General features: G+C 39.2%; 1 protein-coding gene across 1 annotated transcript in view; it reads right to left on the bottom strand.

Moving 5' to 3' along the window:
• The window catches only part of adam19a (ADAM metallopeptidase domain 19a), an 87,916-nt gene that overhangs the window by 1,928 nt on the left and 66,966 nt on the right, over window positions 1-19,022 (bottom strand). Inside the window, exons 8-22 of the mRNA XM_053513767.1 lie at window positions 17,817-17,888; window positions 16,563-16,729; window positions 15,653-15,737; window positions 13,491-13,633; window positions 13,168-13,345; window positions 11,642-11,731; window positions 11,140-11,335; window positions 8,896-9,004; window positions 8,478-8,682; window positions 6,325-6,402; window positions 4,996-5,104; window positions 4,400-4,544; window positions 1,592-1,682; window positions 1,230-1,472; window positions 489-676 (exon numbers count right to left, since the gene is read on the bottom strand). Coding sequence (XP_053369742.1) covers window positions 489-676; window positions 1,230-1,472; window positions 1,592-1,682; window positions 4,400-4,544; window positions 4,996-5,104; window positions 6,325-6,402; window positions 8,478-8,682; window positions 8,896-9,004; window positions 11,140-11,335; window positions 11,642-11,731; window positions 13,168-13,345; window positions 13,491-13,633; window positions 15,653-15,737; window positions 16,563-16,729; window positions 17,817-17,888 — 2,099 coding nt within the window. The remainder of the gene's footprint in view (window positions 1-488; window positions 677-1,229; window positions 1,473-1,591; window positions 1,683-4,399; window positions 4,545-4,995; window positions 5,105-6,324; window positions 6,403-8,477; window positions 8,683-8,895; window positions 9,005-11,139; window positions 11,336-11,641; window positions 11,732-13,167; window positions 13,346-13,490; window positions 13,634-15,652; window positions 15,738-16,562; window positions 16,730-17,816; window positions 17,889-19,022) is intronic.

Here is a 19,022-nt window from a genome sequence, read left to right as displayed (position 1 = left end):
GTGGATAAGTGAACCCATAAACAAAATACTGAAGCACAGCAAATCAACATATATATATATATATATATATATATATATACAGTATATATTATTTTATAGTATATATATATAACTTTTTTTTAACAAATTCTTAGTCGTTCTATAACGTTTATGTAAATTATGTGGCTGGTGGCATAAAAGGTGACTAGACAGGTTACAAAGAAAAACAGAACGATTTCTTATAATTGGACAGAGAGGAATGTTATGCGAAGTGCCTCTGTGAAACAAAACATAACCACTTCAAATTTATTTATAGCCATAAATGATTTACTAATGACGACGGATTGAAAGGTAGCTGTTGCCTTTGTTCCACACCCCTGGTCTCGAGTGCTGGGACTTAAAGGCATTATATCGGCATGTGCGCTTGACAGCAGTACTTGCCTGCCATAAATAGCTTTCTGCTACACTCGAAAATATCCATCAACTGTGGTATGCTGAGGTTTTCTCACCTGAGGGCTCTGAGAGGAGGAATGGCGGTGACCTTGCCCACAGGCTTGGAGCCCACCACAGGGGGCATCATCACCAACAACCCCCCGGCTCCACTAGAAGATTTGGCCTGGGCCCCGCGGCCGGGGCTCACAGGGAGAGGCCTCTGAGGGGGGGTGGCGGAAGGCTTCGGCCGGACCTCTGATGCCATCTGGAAAAATCGAAGAAAGAGACAGACAGATGGAGGGACAGAAAGATGACTCGCAGCATCTGAGATAAACGACAGGCAGCGATGATTGCAGTAAATTATATCGCTCGACCTCAGCACCGTGTTGATCTATGACATCCTGCTTAGCAACTGGGACGTAAAGGCACAACAACAAATGCATACTAATGCAGCCACAAAGACCTACATCTGCTTTCTGCAGCGTCCATAATGATGGGAGATGCAAATCAGATCCAGTCATTCTATTATAAACCAACTCGCCAGCCATAACTTCACATAAATCACGGCTGCTCCAGTGTAGCGAGCTCTCCTAATGTGATGAGTTTTTAACACAAACATTTGCCCTGCGCGGTTTTTTCATGCATCTGGGGTTCAATTCACAAAGTCCTTGTTGATTCGCAGATAATCCGAACATGCTAAAGTAAAGCTTAGAACTATCTTAAGACGTAAGCGAAAAAGAAATCTCAGAGTGTTTTTGCCAAAGCGCTTATCAGTTATCTGTACACATAAAAGATAAAATAAAAGGATGTGTTTTTACCAATGGGCTGCGTGTTGGGTTGAGGGGCAGGGGTTTCTTAGGGGGGCTAAGTTTGGCAACGATAGGACTACACTTGGCTTCCTCCAGAGGTTTGGTGACGGGAGGAGGAGGCCGAGGCACTTTGACATCACGGAGATGGGGGGAGGGGGCGGGCCGGAGGGGACGGACGATGTTGACTGGCTGGGTGCCATTGGAGGCGGGACCTGGTCGCAGAGGGAGCACTTCTTTACTTGTATGAGGTAGCTGCAGAGAGAGATAGGGAGAAAAAGTACAAACAATGCATCGGTTATTTACAACATCTGCATCACTTTTCTCTAATTATCATCTGTGCTCTAATTTTACACTCGTGTGATTCTCTGTACCTTAAGATTGGCACTTTTGTTGGACGGTCCCACTACCTTTAGATGGAAAGCTCGGTTTAAGTGTCCATTCTTCCCCATAGAATTTTCATGTCTGGTAAAATAAAACAGATGACAACTCAGAGAATCAGTACTTCCGAAGGACATCGGTCTATTTTCGAGCTCTCTGTGACTGCTGAAAATTGTCGAAGAGGCTTTTTTTCCGACAAAAGTCGGAGGAAGTCCAAGGACAAGCACTGAACACAGAGAATTTTACAAAACAAAGCATGTTGTGAACAAGTCTAGACCATTTTCAGGAAATAAATCAGTGATGGTAAAATGCTGCGGTATTTTTTTATTTATTTATTTATTTTTTTAACTGCCAGTTTCCCAATTATTAGTTTGAAAGTAGATTACACTTTATTGTCATTATGGAAATTAGTACAAAGCCAGTGAGATGAAGTTGTGATAAACAGATATGTTTATACTGATGATGATCCAGCGGTGCAGCAGGGGGTATGACATGCAAATTCATCATCTCTTGTGTTATTTTACACTAATACTGTTGCAAAATTGCCCTAACATGACCTCCTCTGCCCTAGTGAAGTCACAGTGCCATGATGATGTTTTACTGAGTTAATAAACATGAAACTTTTAAATTCTGTCTTACAACCTGTCTTTGTGTATATAAGTCCTTTTACTTCAAAATAAATACTTCCCTAGGTCCTAACTAGAGAGAACTGAGCAAATGATTTGATCTATAATCCCATTGGTGGCTATTTGTTTTACTACTCAGTTTTTCCCTGTTGTTTCATCCGAGCGTTCAATCCCCATCTGCGTCACTAGCCATGGGCCGACCCGGAGCAAGCGTTTGCACGGGAGTGTGTTTTTACTAAGCTTTCACCACCCTAATAGTTAAAAGATGAAGCCCAATGATTCCCAGTTCATCACGGCTTTATACAGAGTGCTATATAAAGTGCCTTGGATATTACAAAGTCTTTGGCTGTTCTACTGTATAATACAAGCAGCTGTGTTGTTTATCTCCCTTTTTTTTAATCTGCATATGTTTAAACGTGAGGTGACAGAGTACTGTAAAGAAGCTTAAACGTTAAAATCTCATTAAGGAGCTATACACCCAGCATCACTTTGATAATGTGTTGCATGAATAGTTTCCTCAGGTACAATCTGCTTATTCTGTCTAATGAACTAGCTTTTTTTGGCTGTGTATGTGTAATGCTTGATTATGATAATGTTCAGCATATATGAGCTGACATAACACTCCTTGTTTATCCTTGTTCTTTTAAACTAAAAGACTAAAAGAGAGTGATTTTTGTAAAAAACATGCTTTTAACAGAGCAATACATCTGGCCAAAATCAGAAATAGCAAATACACTTACTTACTCGTGGCCTTTCCCAGGAGACTTAGGGCATGAGGCGGGGTACACCCTGGATGGGGTGCCAATCCATCGCAGGGCACACACACACACACACACACATTACGGGCAATTTGGGAACACCAATTAGCCTAATCTACAGGTTTTTGGACTGTGGGAGGAAACTGGAGTACCTGGAAAAACCCACCAAGCACAGGGAGGACATGCAAACTCCATGCACACAGAGCCTGGCCAGGAATAGAATCCGGACCCTGGAGGTGCAAGACCCTGGAGGTTTAAGGCAAACCACTAGACCACTGTGCCGCCCATAGCAAATACAGAAAAAGATAAATAATAATACAGATAAATTACATGTTTTTTTGTTTGTTTTTCACAAAAGCAGCTGTTTAGCTTTAATACAGCTGTTTTTTTTTACCCATGTGAGGTCAACGGGTGAGATTCAATTGTATATCATTTAAAAAAATCCACTTGGGTGAGTCACAGTTTTTTCTTTGAGTGGATAGAGAGGAGATGATTTCATTAAACATCGCCGCAGCAGGTTTAGTCATTATGTATGAATTCAAAGCATCGCCTTTAACTAATGACCGAGGGTGTATCTGACACCATGACCCTGGATCTTATTATAACATTTGCAAAAGTAGTGAGAAGATGAAATACAAGGCTGTTAGGAGAATTGCGATAAAAGTGTTTATATAGTGTTTTATAACTGAAGACATAAAACACAACGGATTGGCACGCCACCCAGGGTGTACCCCGCCTCGTGCCCAGAGTCACCTGGGATAGGCTCCAGACCCCTGGCGACCCTGTACACAGGATAAAGCGGTATAGACGATGAGTGAGTGAAACAGAGTGATATAAAACATAGTGACTACAACATACAAAGTAGATATGCAACTGGACTACTGTATATAAATAATAATCTGAATCTGAATATAATACACATAACAATGAGCTGCACTATTTCACTACTCACTGATATTTGAGATATCTATTTAATATGGGTCTCACAGGGGGAAAAAAGTAGCTTGAACAGTAAAGTTTTTCATCTAAGTGAGGAGTCTGATATTAAGCTCACTGGAGAAATAAATAGCCCCATTATTAATGTGAATGTGAGTCATGGTGGACTGCATTTACAGAGTTTGTCCATCCATTCATTCATTCATTCTTTCACACAGCGTGGTCAGGGCCGAGTTGTTTGTACAAGGCTTCTGATTTTCTATACAAATATAGAGACACATACAACAATACAGACAGGATACAGGCCAGCGACAGACCATCATTTTGCACATGTTTAATGTGACGTATCCATTTTTATACAAAGCGTCTTACGCAACATCTAAAGAACAGAATCGAAATGTCCAGCATCATTTCATTACCCTCCCCAATCCCATGATGTCCTTTCTATACAAGCATTTTTATTGCACAGCTGATGGTATACCTGTTGTTAGCCTTGCTCTTCGCCCTCTGTGAAAGCCATTTGTGGTAATAGGAGGTCTTGATTTTGATGCAGTAAAAGGCGATGAGAACAGCAGGGAGCAGCACCAGAAAAGCGAAGAGCAGTCCGACAACTAGCCCCACCTGGCCTGAGTACGCGCAGCAAATACACAAAATTTTCAGTCAGACATGAAAATCCCACTCTTAGTGAACAGTCAGTATAAAGAAGTAACAGAGTGCAAGAAAGCTTTATATAGCTCGACAAAATTCTCAATGATAGATTACTGAGATTCGTTTCTTTTTTTATTATTACAAATAAACTGAGCCTGGGTGACAATCAAACTAAGACGGTCATAAAGAGAAAAAAAACCCTGCAAGGATGGAAATCGATAATGATGTTGCCATTTTGATAAAAGGTGAGTGTGTGTGAAAGAGAACGACAGGAGAAGATTGGAGACCAGATAGAATAGAGACAAAAGATCAGATAAAATCACTAAATGTTTTTGAGAGGTGGAGCAGAAAGAGGCTACTGGATGAAAGTGTAGCTGGAAGGGTTGTGTGTGTGTGTGTGTGTGTGTGTGTGTGTGAAGATGTGCTCACTGTCATACTGCACTGGTCCACTGTCCACGCTGCCTCCCAGGCCAGGTTTATCACAGAAGGGTGGAGCCCAGCCTCGGTTACAGTGGCAGTTACTGTTGCTGTTACACACCTGCATACAAAACAGCACCTTAAACTCAAGAAGGACAAATGAAAAAAGATCTTGCTTTCATTTATGGCTCGATTTAATTCGCTTTTCTTTGTGTAGCATGTTTAACAGCAGCCACTCTCGCGGAGCAGATTTACAGAAACCCAGATATTGACTTGGATCCTTTAATGTGCAAACCAGAGGCAACTGTGAGAAGGACAAGGTAACCGAGGAAAAAAACAAAGAAGAAACCAGAAGAGAAAACCAGAATCAAAAGAAGAACTTGCTTTTCTTTTGAAGAGTTTCCAGTTTACTAAGTGACCAGTACAGTAAGACACTTCCACAATATCTTTTCCGTAATCTTCCATGCGTTTATGGATATTATAATTTATGTTTGGACCTTTTACAAGAATGTATGCTGTAAGATGTTACTTAGCCCTTTTTATTTTATTATATTTATATTATTTTATATTTATGAGTTTATTTAAACTCATTTTAAAGAAAAGGTATTATTTCACAGTGTTATTAGACAACTTACAGATTGATTTGATTTTGTACCATCAATAAAAATAAAAGAAAGTTTTTGTCCTGACTTTTTTGCTCTTTCAGTGATATCTTTACAATTCATACATTGGTGAACCTGAAACCAGTCTCTGAAAAATGTCCGTCTGTATGTACAGTATGTCTGTATGTACAGTATGGCTGAAGTTAAATCTGCATCGTAAGAGAAATTGAAATGTTGAGTAAAAGCGATATATTATGAAACTACTGAATAATCTATTATAATGAATGATATATTATGAATCAACACCTGAACAAGATATATTAATTAAATGTATGTAGTGAAAAAAAAAGGAAAAAAGGAAAAGCTAAACTGAATATTTTTAATGGGATTATTAAACATTTCCACCACTAAAATAAGTAAATAAGTATAAGTGGATTTTAACACCCTGGAAAAGGATTAACCGTGTGATGGAGATGGAACCGTGTGTTTATGCTGCTCGGAGGCTGTTTACCACCATTTGGACAAAACACAAATAAACCAGACCAGCTTAATTTTAGAAAATGTTCCTTTTTAGAGTGCCAGTAGGGGCAGAAATGGGAGTGACCGTGGGGTGGTATTAAAGGATTTAGAGGCGTGAAATTCAGCCTCACATAGGGTTGAGAAGTGTTTAGACAGGATGAATACCAATGTTTATAGTAAGGAAAGAGGTGACAAGTCACACAGATCTTTAGTTTCTTACCCCATGACCATTGCAACGGCCGATGCAGGACTCCAGCTCGGTGAAGGAAGCATTTTGGCACCGGCGATCCTTGCACACCTGAAGGAGTGACAAACTGTTACAGCTTTAACATGAAAACATTTGTCACATCCAGTTTAGGCATAGATAAAGAACAAGGAATTGGGTAAAATAACCATTACAAATGCTTTGTAAATAAAACAGCCTTTCAGACATCCCTCCTCTCCCCAAACTTCCGGGAGACTCCCTGCATATTGATAGCAGCTCCCTGATGTCCACAAATTATACACAATGTCTAGTCAAATGGAACATTATCTCATATCTGTTGTAAAGGGAAATCAAAGCAGGTTAAAGGGATTCATTTATTGTAGTAATGCAAATAAACATTACACGTTACTCTGGTGAAAAAGTAAAATAATAATAATGAAGGACAGAATGCTGTGATGCAGTTTGAAGCCCAGCAGAGTTATTATTACTAATCCGACACCATAACACACCATGTCCAGAAGTCTTTCATCCCTCATATACCACAGCTACTGGATTAATTTTTTATTTATGACAAATACATTATAACCATTGAATATTGTCAAATGTCTGCAGCTATGAACATCCACTGCCTCATCAGCATCTCTTTTCTTCTTACTTGCACTTAAGATGAGACAGAGATGCTTCGGAAAGAAACCTGAAAGTGTGATGGCTTCTATTCTGATTTTATAAATAGTAACGGCCAAAGAAAAAAAAAGTGAATTTTTAGATAGGATCATTTAAGACCATTGCTTAGATTCTTAACGCTTCTTATTTACCGATCCATGATTTATTTTTTTGAAAATAAACATACATATTTACATTTGTATCAGATATAAAGAAACATTTGCTAAATACTATTTCATGCCCTTTTACGTAGCGTCCCTAACTTTTTTGCATTTAAATCATTTATGATCTTAATTGTCATTTAGATGAAACTTGGCCAATTTAGATTTCACATGAAAAGACATAAACCTGAAAATTTTTATTATTTTAAAATGCTAAACTGTATAGATATTGCAACATAAATTTGACATGGTTACGGACACTACAGGTTTTTTGATTAAAAAAATTCGTAATTTTGAACAAAATGCAACATAAAAAAAACAACAACAATTTTCACGTCTTTTTCATATGCTTCTGGAAGCGTACACCAATTTTAGCATCAATACTCATGAAGAAATATTAATAATTTCTGGGGCAAATATAAAACCATTTCTGCAAAACAGCTGGAGTTAGCAACTTGAATGTTTTTTGTGATGCAAGACTTGTCACATTAATGTTGCATAAACTTTAGAAGTAGCTCCATTGGCGCACCCATTTTCTGTATTATATGTATAACAAAAAAATTAATCTGCACCAATGGTGTATTTTGGCTGTAAATACTGTAAATATCTTTAACATAATAAGAAACTCATTTTCCCATTTCCAATTTGCAAAGGTGTTGCGATATAAAGTGAGTTAAAAGTAGGTTAAACACTTCAGGGATGTGTGTGTGTGTGTGTGTGTGTATGTGTGTGTGGTGTGAGTGAAAAATGCAGAGAAGATATTGGTAATAAATGAACTGATTGCTGCAATTCATGAACTTTGACAGGGTCATCAGTTTGATGAGGTGACAGCGTTTACAACACAATAATGTTTCTGTTATCTATAATAATAATCACCTTTTCTCATAATTCACATCAACCTAATATCCATTTTTGTCATTACATAAAATAGACTGTAACCTTTCTAATGACTCCAAAATCACTTCTGCCAGCTCCAGATATCAAGAGTTATGTGAGCTGCTCAATTACAAGTGACATAAAATCTTTAGTATGCACAGTTAGCAGAGCTGTGGAGTCGAACGGGTCAGATGATGGCTAGGCATTCAATTATTTGCTTATGCCAAGTGCATAAACAGGAGAGGATCTGAAGAAGCTGTGCTCTATAATTCTCGCTTTGATTACAACTAAGCGCATTTCAACCTCAAGCATTTCGAAAACTTCCAATAATAAACCGTAGTTTGAGTATTGCGCTGTAGATTGCATTTCAATATTTCTTTTTTTAAGATAACGTGAGCATGAAGACTCGTGTGCTCACGAGGATGCTATTTTCACTGATATGAGCGAAATCATTGGTCGTCTGCTTGCCTTTCCCTCTCCACACTTGGTGCCAGTCATGACGAGGCCAGGATCGGGAAGGTCCCCCTGTCCGTCCTGAGTGCTGTACACATATGTGCCGCGGCATTTCACCTCGATGCCATCTGTGCGGATGGTGGTGTCGATGGACACGGCGTTGGTGCCCTTCGGCTTTTTGGCGGCACTGTGACACTGGATCTTCCCACATTTGGCATCACTGCGGGAGACAAGATTGTGAACGTCATGAGTACAACGTGTCGTTTTTCGCACAACGCAATTCCAACTGCTCCCAATTTAATCCATTATGTGAACAAGCAACCTGCAGCAGGGTCATTCTGTCTGCCAGACGAGGACTTAATAAATGATGGAGAATGGTTTTACGGAGTTTCCCATCACTGACCCAAAATGGTGTATGAATCATTTTCCTCACCTTTTCGCACACTTGACATAATTGCCATGTGCGTCCTTGCCGCAGTTCCCGAAAGCATTTCCTGCCGCGTTGACATCCTGGAAACATGCATCGTGCGCGGGCCGTGCACCTGAACAAATCACATTGGGTTTTCTCATTATTAGGTCGTTAAACCTTCATTTTAATACCTACCAATTTTGAAAATATTCAACATAGACAGGAAATCAGGCCAGACTAAAAGGACTCGTTCAATAAGTCTTGGTAATTTCACTATGAAAGCAAATTATTCGATCATCATTAATAATGCACGTGTCAATATGGCAATAACTGGTATGTGCCGTGCACACAAAGTGCACAGGGGTGTGTGTGAGGAGAGCACAGATTGTGTGTCTGTTTTGATCTGTGGCTTGATGTCAGCCTGGAGGTTTGACTGGACTGAAGCCCACAGACAGCTGGAGCGGAGCTCAAATTCAACCAGTGTTTGATCAGCGAGGCTGAGAAACAAACAAAAAAAAAGTTCCACAACTGCTCAATTAAGGGAGCAAATTAGAACAAATTGGTGCTTCTCTGGAGGATTTTTCAAGGAAGGATTGTGTTTTTCCTCCTTTTCCTTTGCACACCAATAAAAACAGAAGGCACTGATGGAATGACAAAATCAAATTACAAACTGCAAATTCTAAACTACAGGTTATTGAACTGCGTGTAATTTTATGATTGCCTCCAAAATGCTTCAACTCATAATTCTGGCTTTGCTCCACATTATGTCAACACAACTGTAGTTAAGCTATAAATTAGAATTGTTTTTTTTGATGTTGTCAAATTAATAGGGTGTTTACAAAAAAAACCCCACACTGCATCTTTAAAATTGTCATACTGTATTTCTCCTTACTTAAACCAAGCCAGACAAGGCAAAAAAACACCAATCACATGTAATTAATGAACAATTACAAGTATTACATATATAGAAAGATTATGCCACCACCCACACACACTGGCAAATATAAACTAATTATACACTTGTTTAGAGTTCCTACAAATTTATTTGTAACAAGCATTGAAATAAATAAAACTAAAGCTTTGATCATCTGCGCTGCATTGTTCACTGCCTGGCTGGGAAAAGCAGTCGTAGTTTCAGAAGGACCTGCATCAAGCAAAGAAAACAACTAAGGAGACAGCTGAAGTGACTGCGATTGGGTTAAGAACTGTCCGATGCATTTATTAACACTTAAATGTGTTGCGTAGTGAAGTTGCATCATTAACAAACAAAAAAAAAAACTTAAGGAAAAAGACTATGTGACCATACTGTACATGTGTGGCCATACTGTAAGTAAACCACTTGTTAGTGAAGTTATGGGGAAAAAGTCTTAATTTTTCTAAGAATGGACTTTGAAGCCAAAAGGTCATGTGATCTAATGAGTCCATTCTTAGAAAAATCAAGAGCGATGGGAACAACACAGTACCAAGTGCATGAAGTACACTTGATGTACCCATCATGCATAGTGATGTACCCATCATGCATAGTGATGTACCCGTCATGCATAGTGATGTACCCATCATGCATAGTGATGTACCCGTCATGCATAGTGATGTACCCGTCATGCATAGTGATGTACCCGTCATGCATAGTGATGTACCCATCATGCATAGTGATGTACCCGTCATGCATAGTGATGTACCCGTCATGCATAGTGATGTACCCGTCATGCATAGTGATGTACCCGTCATGCATAGTGATGTACCCGTCATGCATAGTGATGTACCCGTCATGCATAGTGATGTACCCGTCATGCATAGTGGTCAGTGTACAGTAGAAGCCTGTGGAGGTACAGTGGTACTGTATGATCAGGGGCTCAGCTACGCTATGTGGCAATAACACTGAATAAACAGGGGATGACATGAATGAAATGGTTCTGGGAGCCTGAGGAATCTTCACATGTGACTTTTGTCCAGGCAGTTTATAATGACAATATCATTGATGATAATATCATGGCAGGGCTATTAATTTAGCATCCCTCGTGATTAAATGAATAATAATTAATACAAATTCGAAGCCGAGGCAGTGTGTAATGAATGTAATGGATGAAATTTTCTATTGTCAATAATCATATGTCAATATTAAAATATCCATTTAGTGCCCATGCACCTGGTGCGAGCAGGAGAGTGGAGTGTGTGTATCTATTCCAATCTGTGGCTCGATGTGAGCCTAGAGGTCTGACAGGACTGAAATTCCATCCTGCTGACATTGTATGAAGTGTGTGTTCTCACCGTAGCCCCATAGCTGCAGGCACTGCTGCTCGTGAGTGAGGCACATGCCGTTATAGCAGTAAGCGTGGCCGTACTGGCACGAGGATCCGTCCAGGAGGTAAACGTTGGAGGGACAGTAGGGTGATCCGCCCGTGCAGTACTCTGGGAGGTCGCATGAGCCTGCTGCGCTACGGCACATCGTACCTGCCTGCTTCAGCTGAGGACGCAGAGGAAAACGGCACACTTTGGTCTTTAAGCTACATTTATTTACAGACTGGGATGACGTGCATGACGAGAGAGCTGACAGATCAAGAAAAAGATGGGGAAGACGAACGAAGACAACAGAAGATGTAACAACATGTATCAGAAGTGTGTGTGTGAGAGAGAGAGAGAGAGAGAGAGAGAGAGAGAGAGAGAGAGAGAGAACTAAGAGTGATTCATAGAAAAAGATGATCTAGAACAAAGGAAGTGAGAGGGCAAATGGGAAGAAAGGAACAGAAATAGTGTGATGACAATCAGAGACCTTGCAGCCTTCGCAGCAAACGCCGTGGGCACACTGAGCGTCCTGTTTCAGAGTGCAGTTACTGGCATGGCAGCAGTCATTCGTGCATTCCTGTAGGAGGATCAGAAAACACACACACGCGCGCACATACAGTACACACACGTTAGCCACCTCTGTGCTTTTGCTACTGAAACACATCACTGTGTGACCCTGTACCCACTCATTCAGTCACTTAGCACAAGCCGAGTTATTCACAGAGACCTCAAGACCACACACACACACACGCATTCATATCACCGGCACATCAGCCGTGGGTGGTGAACAGAGCTGGTTTGATTGCTGTGATTAAGTAAAAGGAAAAAGAAAAAAAAAAAAAAGCCTCCGGTAATCAGAGATTATCCACATCAGTGTAGTGATGCTGAAGTAAAAGGGTACTCGCAGATTGAGAGCTTTTACACCCCTTAATTATACGGTGACAGTCAACACACAAATCTAGCTCGACACACACACACACACACACACACACACACACACACACACACAGTGCACACACTTAATCGTAACATAGTGCACGCTTTTCCAGCGCTACAAAAGAAGCAGGTGGTGAGAGACGAAGCTTGAATGAGAATAATTAACACACCCACAACAATGCATAGCAGGACCGTCGCTGGCAAATCCGTCTCTACGCTGGAGTGTACAACGGCTAGATAAGTGTGGAATGTTGAAAGGTTGCCTTAGGGTAGCTGTAACGGCGTGCGCATTCATTTCCTGCGAACTCAGCCTGCAGGTTGCTTTCAGGATCGCACTGGTAAATGTAATAAATAAATAATGAAGGGTTTCTTAGCATAATGCACAGCGCGAGTCCTGAGGTATACTACAGCAGCCGTAGCCGTAGTAAAAGTCCAGGTGATGATATATAATCGGGGATGGCTACCCAAGTTTACCTACACCAGATGGTAACCCATCCATCCATAATACAAGCCCTGACAACCTGCCAATTGCAGCTCTGCAGGAAGATGAAATTCTCCTTTCTCTCCGCCACGTTTCGGTCACTCATTGTGGGGTTTTCTTTTTTTTTGTTGTTGTTTTTTGATTTACATTTTGAGTAAGTGCTTATAGATTTACCATCTGTTCTCGTTGTTTAGAGACAAAACCCAGAAATGAAAATGAAAATCGGATTCGAATAAACACGCGTTCCAATCAGAAGAGTCTGAATATAGTATATCTCATATTTTTCTTTATGACGAATAACTGACAAAATGGCGATTTTTTTAATTTAGATGTGTCTTGTATTTCACAATTGATTGATTAAATTGATCTACAGCGTTTCTCATTTTATTTCATGCAACTGTTAAGCTGTTTTATTTACAAAACTGATTGATGCTCTTTTTTTAATCTTAAAGTATATTTCAATATTAGCTTTATCATCTCATAATGAAAATTATTTAAAGATGTTTCACTTACTTAGACAAAGGATACCTACCAGGATGGAGTATGACAGATGTGTGTGTGTGTGTGTGTGTGTGTGTGTGTGTGTGTGGTCTAACCTCAGGTTCTCCGCAGTCACACTCCTCGCCTTCCTCCACGAAGCCGTTCCCGCACCTCTTCCCCCCCACCAGGTCCTTCATGTTAGGCATGTTGTACAAGCACATCCCGCCTCCTTTCTGGAAGTAGTTATCCAGGTCCTTCGTGCTACAGCGGCTGAAGACTTTAGGGAACGGGTGCCTGTTGAGTATGTAAATTATCAGCGTATATGCAGGAGGTTGGATAACGGAACGTAGACAGAACAAACATCCCCTAGGCCATTTTTTGCTGCACCATATGGAAAGAGTGAAGGCTGGCCAGCATGGATTAGCCTGATGGCACTTACCCCGTAGCTGCTGCCATCACGCAGCCTCCCTGCTCGGCTGTGGCTTCCACACAGCAACCTTCATGGTCGTGGCTCATGCCAAAGTTATGGCCGATCTCATGAGCCATGGTGGCAGCTGCCCCGATCGGCAATTCCGAATGATCCTGCGGGAATTATAGCACTTGCGGTTAGGCGGCTTCTACGTTTGAAAGATTAAATGTCACGTCTTTTTGTTTCAGAAGAGAGAGAGGTTTCAGTGTAACTTATTTCATGTGTGAAACAATTTTCTAATCAGTCAGAACAAAACAGGCACTGGAGGCTTTAGATATTTCTACATCAATCATAAGCTATTAGCAGTCACAGGGGACGGGGACGGCGCTCAGGGATGAACAGCCACTTGGAATATGCTGTCAATGCTGATTAGGTTTGTAGAGATTACAACATATCCCTGTGCTATTACAGTCCATTAGAGTTCCAAGGGCTGAGGGCTGTTTAGGATTCTGAGGATGTTATAGGGAGGGGGCTGAATACATCCCCTGGTCAATCCTGTAATCATTTCATTCTTCATCAATTCTGTTGTCATGCCACAAGTTCTAAATCGTCAGAACTTGTAAATTATGATGAAGCATTCTGCAATGGTTTATATGTCTATTTGTTTTAATGTATAACGGCATCAAAACAAGACAAAGGCAAGAATAAAAAAAAAATTAGAAAATGTTGTTAATTCTTTTTCCTCTGTAAACATATTAATAATCCAAAATCATATAATATTTATACACAGTAATCCTTAAAATCCAGCAATTTTTGCATTACTATTTTTATTAAACAATTTATAGGAGTCAGGATTGTGCAATATAGAGTTTTAAATCCTTATTTCAGCACAACCTAGGCATATGATGGATTGAATTTTATTTTTATATATTTAAATAAATAAATACCACAGATAAAAATGATAGCGCGTTTTTAATGTTGTTTTTGGTTGTTTCTATGTCCAAAGAATAATAATTATTATATGCGCACTTTGTGATTTCTATATTTTTACCACAGCATTCCCTTTTACACATTATAAAAGTAGTGATAACTTTGATTCTACTTGACCTATCTTAAACCCCAAGTGCACAGTATGATGTCTGGAGCCTCCCCCAATGACACACACTATAGCAGGTTTAAAAAAAAAATTATTCAACCCATTGACCAAAGCTTTAATGTTTCAAGGGTTGGAAAATCTGACTTCAAATCTGCAACACTTTTTTCCCCAGTTTCCTTTTCCTAGCAGACCTCGTGCTCACAATTTCAGCATTGACTATATATATTTTCTTTGTCTTGTTCCCCATAATACAGAACCTGAAGTACAAATGCAGTCTCTCTTATTTGATTTGAGAGGAAACAGAGTGTGCGATGGCTCCATCATGCCTAATGCTTATAATATATCCATTTCTGTTCAGCATACCCTCTGAGAATGTGCAACAATAACAGCGTGTTTGTTCTTACAGATAAAAAATGTGAAATCATTATTTCGATGTGCATTTGCAAAAATTTGGCGGTTTGATTGCTTTCTTAGTCGGTAAATGGCGCTTTCATCTGAACAAACACATAAAAGGAACTCGATTATATCAGGGAAAATAAAGTGTTCAAAATTGTTGTGACATATACATGCTTGGTACCAAGACAGTGTAACTGAAATGCCCCCCAAACGCCCCCCCCCCCATCCGCAGGATACAATCTGATAATTTAATGATGAGCATGTAGCATTGATTCCATGTAGAACACAGCACCATTTCAGCTTGGAAGAAAAACAAAGATTAATGGTTGTGTTCAGAGGGACTGTACAGGCAGTCCATTAAAAAGCCTTACTGTAATTGTCTGACTTCATAGGAAGCATTAAACAAAGCCTCAGAAGCAACTATATGAAATACATAAATTAAGCATAAAAAGGCTAATAATTGTAAAAAAAAAAAAATGTGTGCACTTTTTGTGAAAACGTTGAACCCCGTCACACCACACTAGTATTTCTCACAGCTCCCGTCTGTCACTAAGCAAGCTAATAGAGCCTATTAGAGTCTAATCAGTTGTGTGAGTGATATTGATCTCTCAACCAGACCCCCTTATGCATCAGAGCCCCTCACGTTCACACATGATTGGGACAGTGGTACAGTCCAAAAACAATCCATTTCCTGTCTTACCACATTAATGCCACCGGAATTTTCATGGCTGCACATGCCTTCAAGGGGAGCCATGCCAATAGTGGTGCCCTTGAATATCACCCCCCTGCCAAGGAAAGAATAGAAAGACATCAATATGCATTAAGCACATGATATTATGGTTATGAGTGAGTGATGGAAACAGTGGTGACCTAATATGAGCCTTTTGTTGCCAGTGAGCAGAAGGAAGGGAGCTATCGATCATTAATAAAGACAAAGAAAAAATGAAAAAAAAAAAAGAGACTAAAACTGTGTATCACGGGACATTAGCATCAACGGCAATTTTCAGAACATTTAATAAAAATCCAATATGAATGAATCACTTAGTCTTTAAAATCAATATCTGATTTTCAACTGTGCAAAAATATTTATTAAATCATTAAAGTCTGTGTCTTTTAGAAATTCACATTGGCTAACGGTTTTATAAACTTTCGATTCTCTGAATGTTGCACCCGAGGGAAATTATATTTGTTTAAACAGAGCGATGCGGCAGAATATTAGTCCGTTAGTCTGTCCTGCTCCCTCAACTCCACATCAAACTGATCATGTTCCAAAGATTCATCCTTCATTCTAATACTGATCTCATAAATCCCGACCTGGCCGAGCTGGGTTTCTGCCATAACTCAGCATTGTACAGGTGCATTGTACTCGGGGACTTTAGGCCCAGTGTTTATTGTCTCCATCATTTTTTTGTATGTACTTTTATTTCTCATTATTGTTATTATTATAACATAATGACTATGTCTGGAAAATAGTACTTAAGTTAAAATTTTTTTTTAATAATAATAATTATTATATATATATATATACAGTATATGAAGCGGAAGCGGATTTATCCTACAAGAAAAGACTTAATTTGAAGCGGGTCTGCTCCTAGTAAAGATGTACTAACGTGAGAAGTTGTGCGTTGTCATGTTTCTTGCGGGACTTGAGCTTCTGTCTCCACTGTAGGAAGGACCACAGAGTGGCGTTGGGCTCTTCATTGATAATGCACTGATCTCGATCGGTCCACACCTCCAGACCAATCAGAGGCACTCGGATATTTAGAGCTCTGTAAAACTGAACAATCACAACACACTTAATAATTAGAGATGTTTTTTGAGACATCTGTATGTTTTTACACAAACTCATATCGAAACCACATGCTGTATCACTGTAAAATGTAAATGTTATTTTTTCGTATTTATTTGTAATCATAAATAATACATTTAATTGCAGGATGAGCTGCTGTTTTGCTGGAATATTGTTACCAAACTTTCATATTGCATTCATTTATAACTTTAATGATGTAATGTATAATTTTGTTAGTGTAGTGATTCATGCTGGATCACATACATTGGTATCAGTGCCATCTAAACATATAGTGCTGTGCAAAAGTTTTACGCCAAAAGTCTTGTTTACGCTGAGCCAGACTTTCTTGTATTTTTAATGTAGTCTTGAGAAAAAGTTCTCTAGGCTTCTATTTGGCTTTCATTTTTGCAACAGACAGTTCCCTGTAGCTGACCAGTTTTAGATGACTTTTTGTTTGTTAAGCCACACAGTGACCTATGAATCATTTAAGCATAAAAAACACCAACTTAAGGTATAATCCAGTGAGGAATTGGTGCAGATGATGACAGAGGATCAGGCCAGTAATTAGTGTACTGGTGGTGCTGAATGCTGAGTGGTTGGAACAGATGAAAGGGAAAATGAGGCTGCTGCTGAGGTTTTAACATAACTTTTAAAAAATGTATCTTTAGCCCCTTTGCATCCTGTCGCAGTTTTTGTCGCACATTTGTTCACATTTTCTTAGATTAATTTACATCATTTAATTAAATTTTATATGATGAAATGGGCTGGCTCAAGACTTTTGCACAGTACTGCATTCGTCACTCGAAGGGAAAAATCCTAAGGAGGTATTTTATACTTTGTTCCGTTTCTTTCCAGTCCTAAATGAAAAGGACAGAATTTAAATGTTGTCTCATATTTCTGGACATCCTGATTGTTTTTTATAATATGACATTTTTATCATACTGCCCACCTGCAGTCAAAGACTTTAATAAATTAATGAAACTCTAATTTAATATGTTAAATACAGTAGAGAGTAAATAAAAAAAATCCTTGAATTACACAATAATAAAGAACACAACTGGACGTTACGACATACCTTATCAACATAATTGGCGATTTCCATTATTCTTCGTTTAGTTTTTTCAAGATCCTTGTTTTGCTTTCTGTACTATTTAATAAAAAAAGACATAATTTTACACTTAATAATAATAAAAAAAACTTATTGAAAGGATGTGCATAAATACAACAAAGTTGAAATTAAAATCCAGGATAAAGTGAAATGATAATGAGTTCGTGTTTCTCCAGTGGGCATTGTATAAAAATAACCGCTGTAATTTCTGCAAGGTCAAACCCTAGTGTATAAGGACCAACATAAAGGAAAATTAGATTAGGTGATTAGATTCATTTATACCACCCTCTAGAGCACTGAGGCCATCCTTTAAACGTGATAACACTGACAATTTCTGTGACGAGTGATTTATTTAAAAAGTTGATGGAATGGTGATGATGCAGGGAACAGTCTCCAAACACTCCGGAGGTGTTTATGAAATGGAAATTGGATAAGTGTTGCTTGTTTTATTCCAAAACTGTCAGTCTGTCTAGGTTTGAGGATATACGAGTTGGCCTTCAGGTGAAACTGGAACTTGTGATGAAATTTCTCAAGAATGAAGGCGCAAAACTGATTGACATTTACAGATGACTTCAAGTACAGTACGCTGATCAGACTCTTATCTCGAACCCAGCCGAGGTGGCTTGTAGCCCACTCCAGTCTTTTCAGTAAACATTCAGCGAGTGGTAACGCCTGATACTTAAAAATCAACGGATAACATGTCGCCAACTTGTGGAAGAGACGCATCTGTCTGTGAGAAGTGTACACACAACCATTCACAAACACTACTAGCACATTACAGGAAATTAAAGGAGTTCCTTGGGGGCTAGCGGCTTACAAGTGAAGATAAGATAAGATAAGATAAGATAAGATAAGATAAGATAAGATAAACCTTTATTAGTCCCACAAGTCCCACAAGTGCGAATATGGCTCGAGTGTCCCTTGGTGGTATTCAAGCACTGGTGTATCAGGGGATTATATAGTAAAAATAAAAGTAGTTTTTACTCTTATTGTCCTGTTATTCTGCAAGTCAAAATTCCCAAATTGAGAACAAAGCAACTGCTATATAAAAGCAGTCCAAGTTACGGGCTGGGTACCCTAGCCTTCAATACTTTTATTGCACAAACTGAATTTCTTTGATATCATAGAATATTGAAAAACACCATCATTCCTTCAACACGCCGACAGTAATGA

Source organism: Clarias gariepinus, chromosome 1, assembly GCF_024256425.1.
Source record: "Clarias gariepinus isolate MV-2021 ecotype Netherlands chromosome 1, CGAR_prim_01v2, whole genome shotgun sequence".
NCBI lineage: Eukaryota > Metazoa > Chordata > Actinopteri > Siluriformes > Clariidae > Clarias > Clarias gariepinus.
Note: the sequence above shows the minus strand (reverse complement) of the source record. Positions and strands in the feature narration are given on the sequence as shown.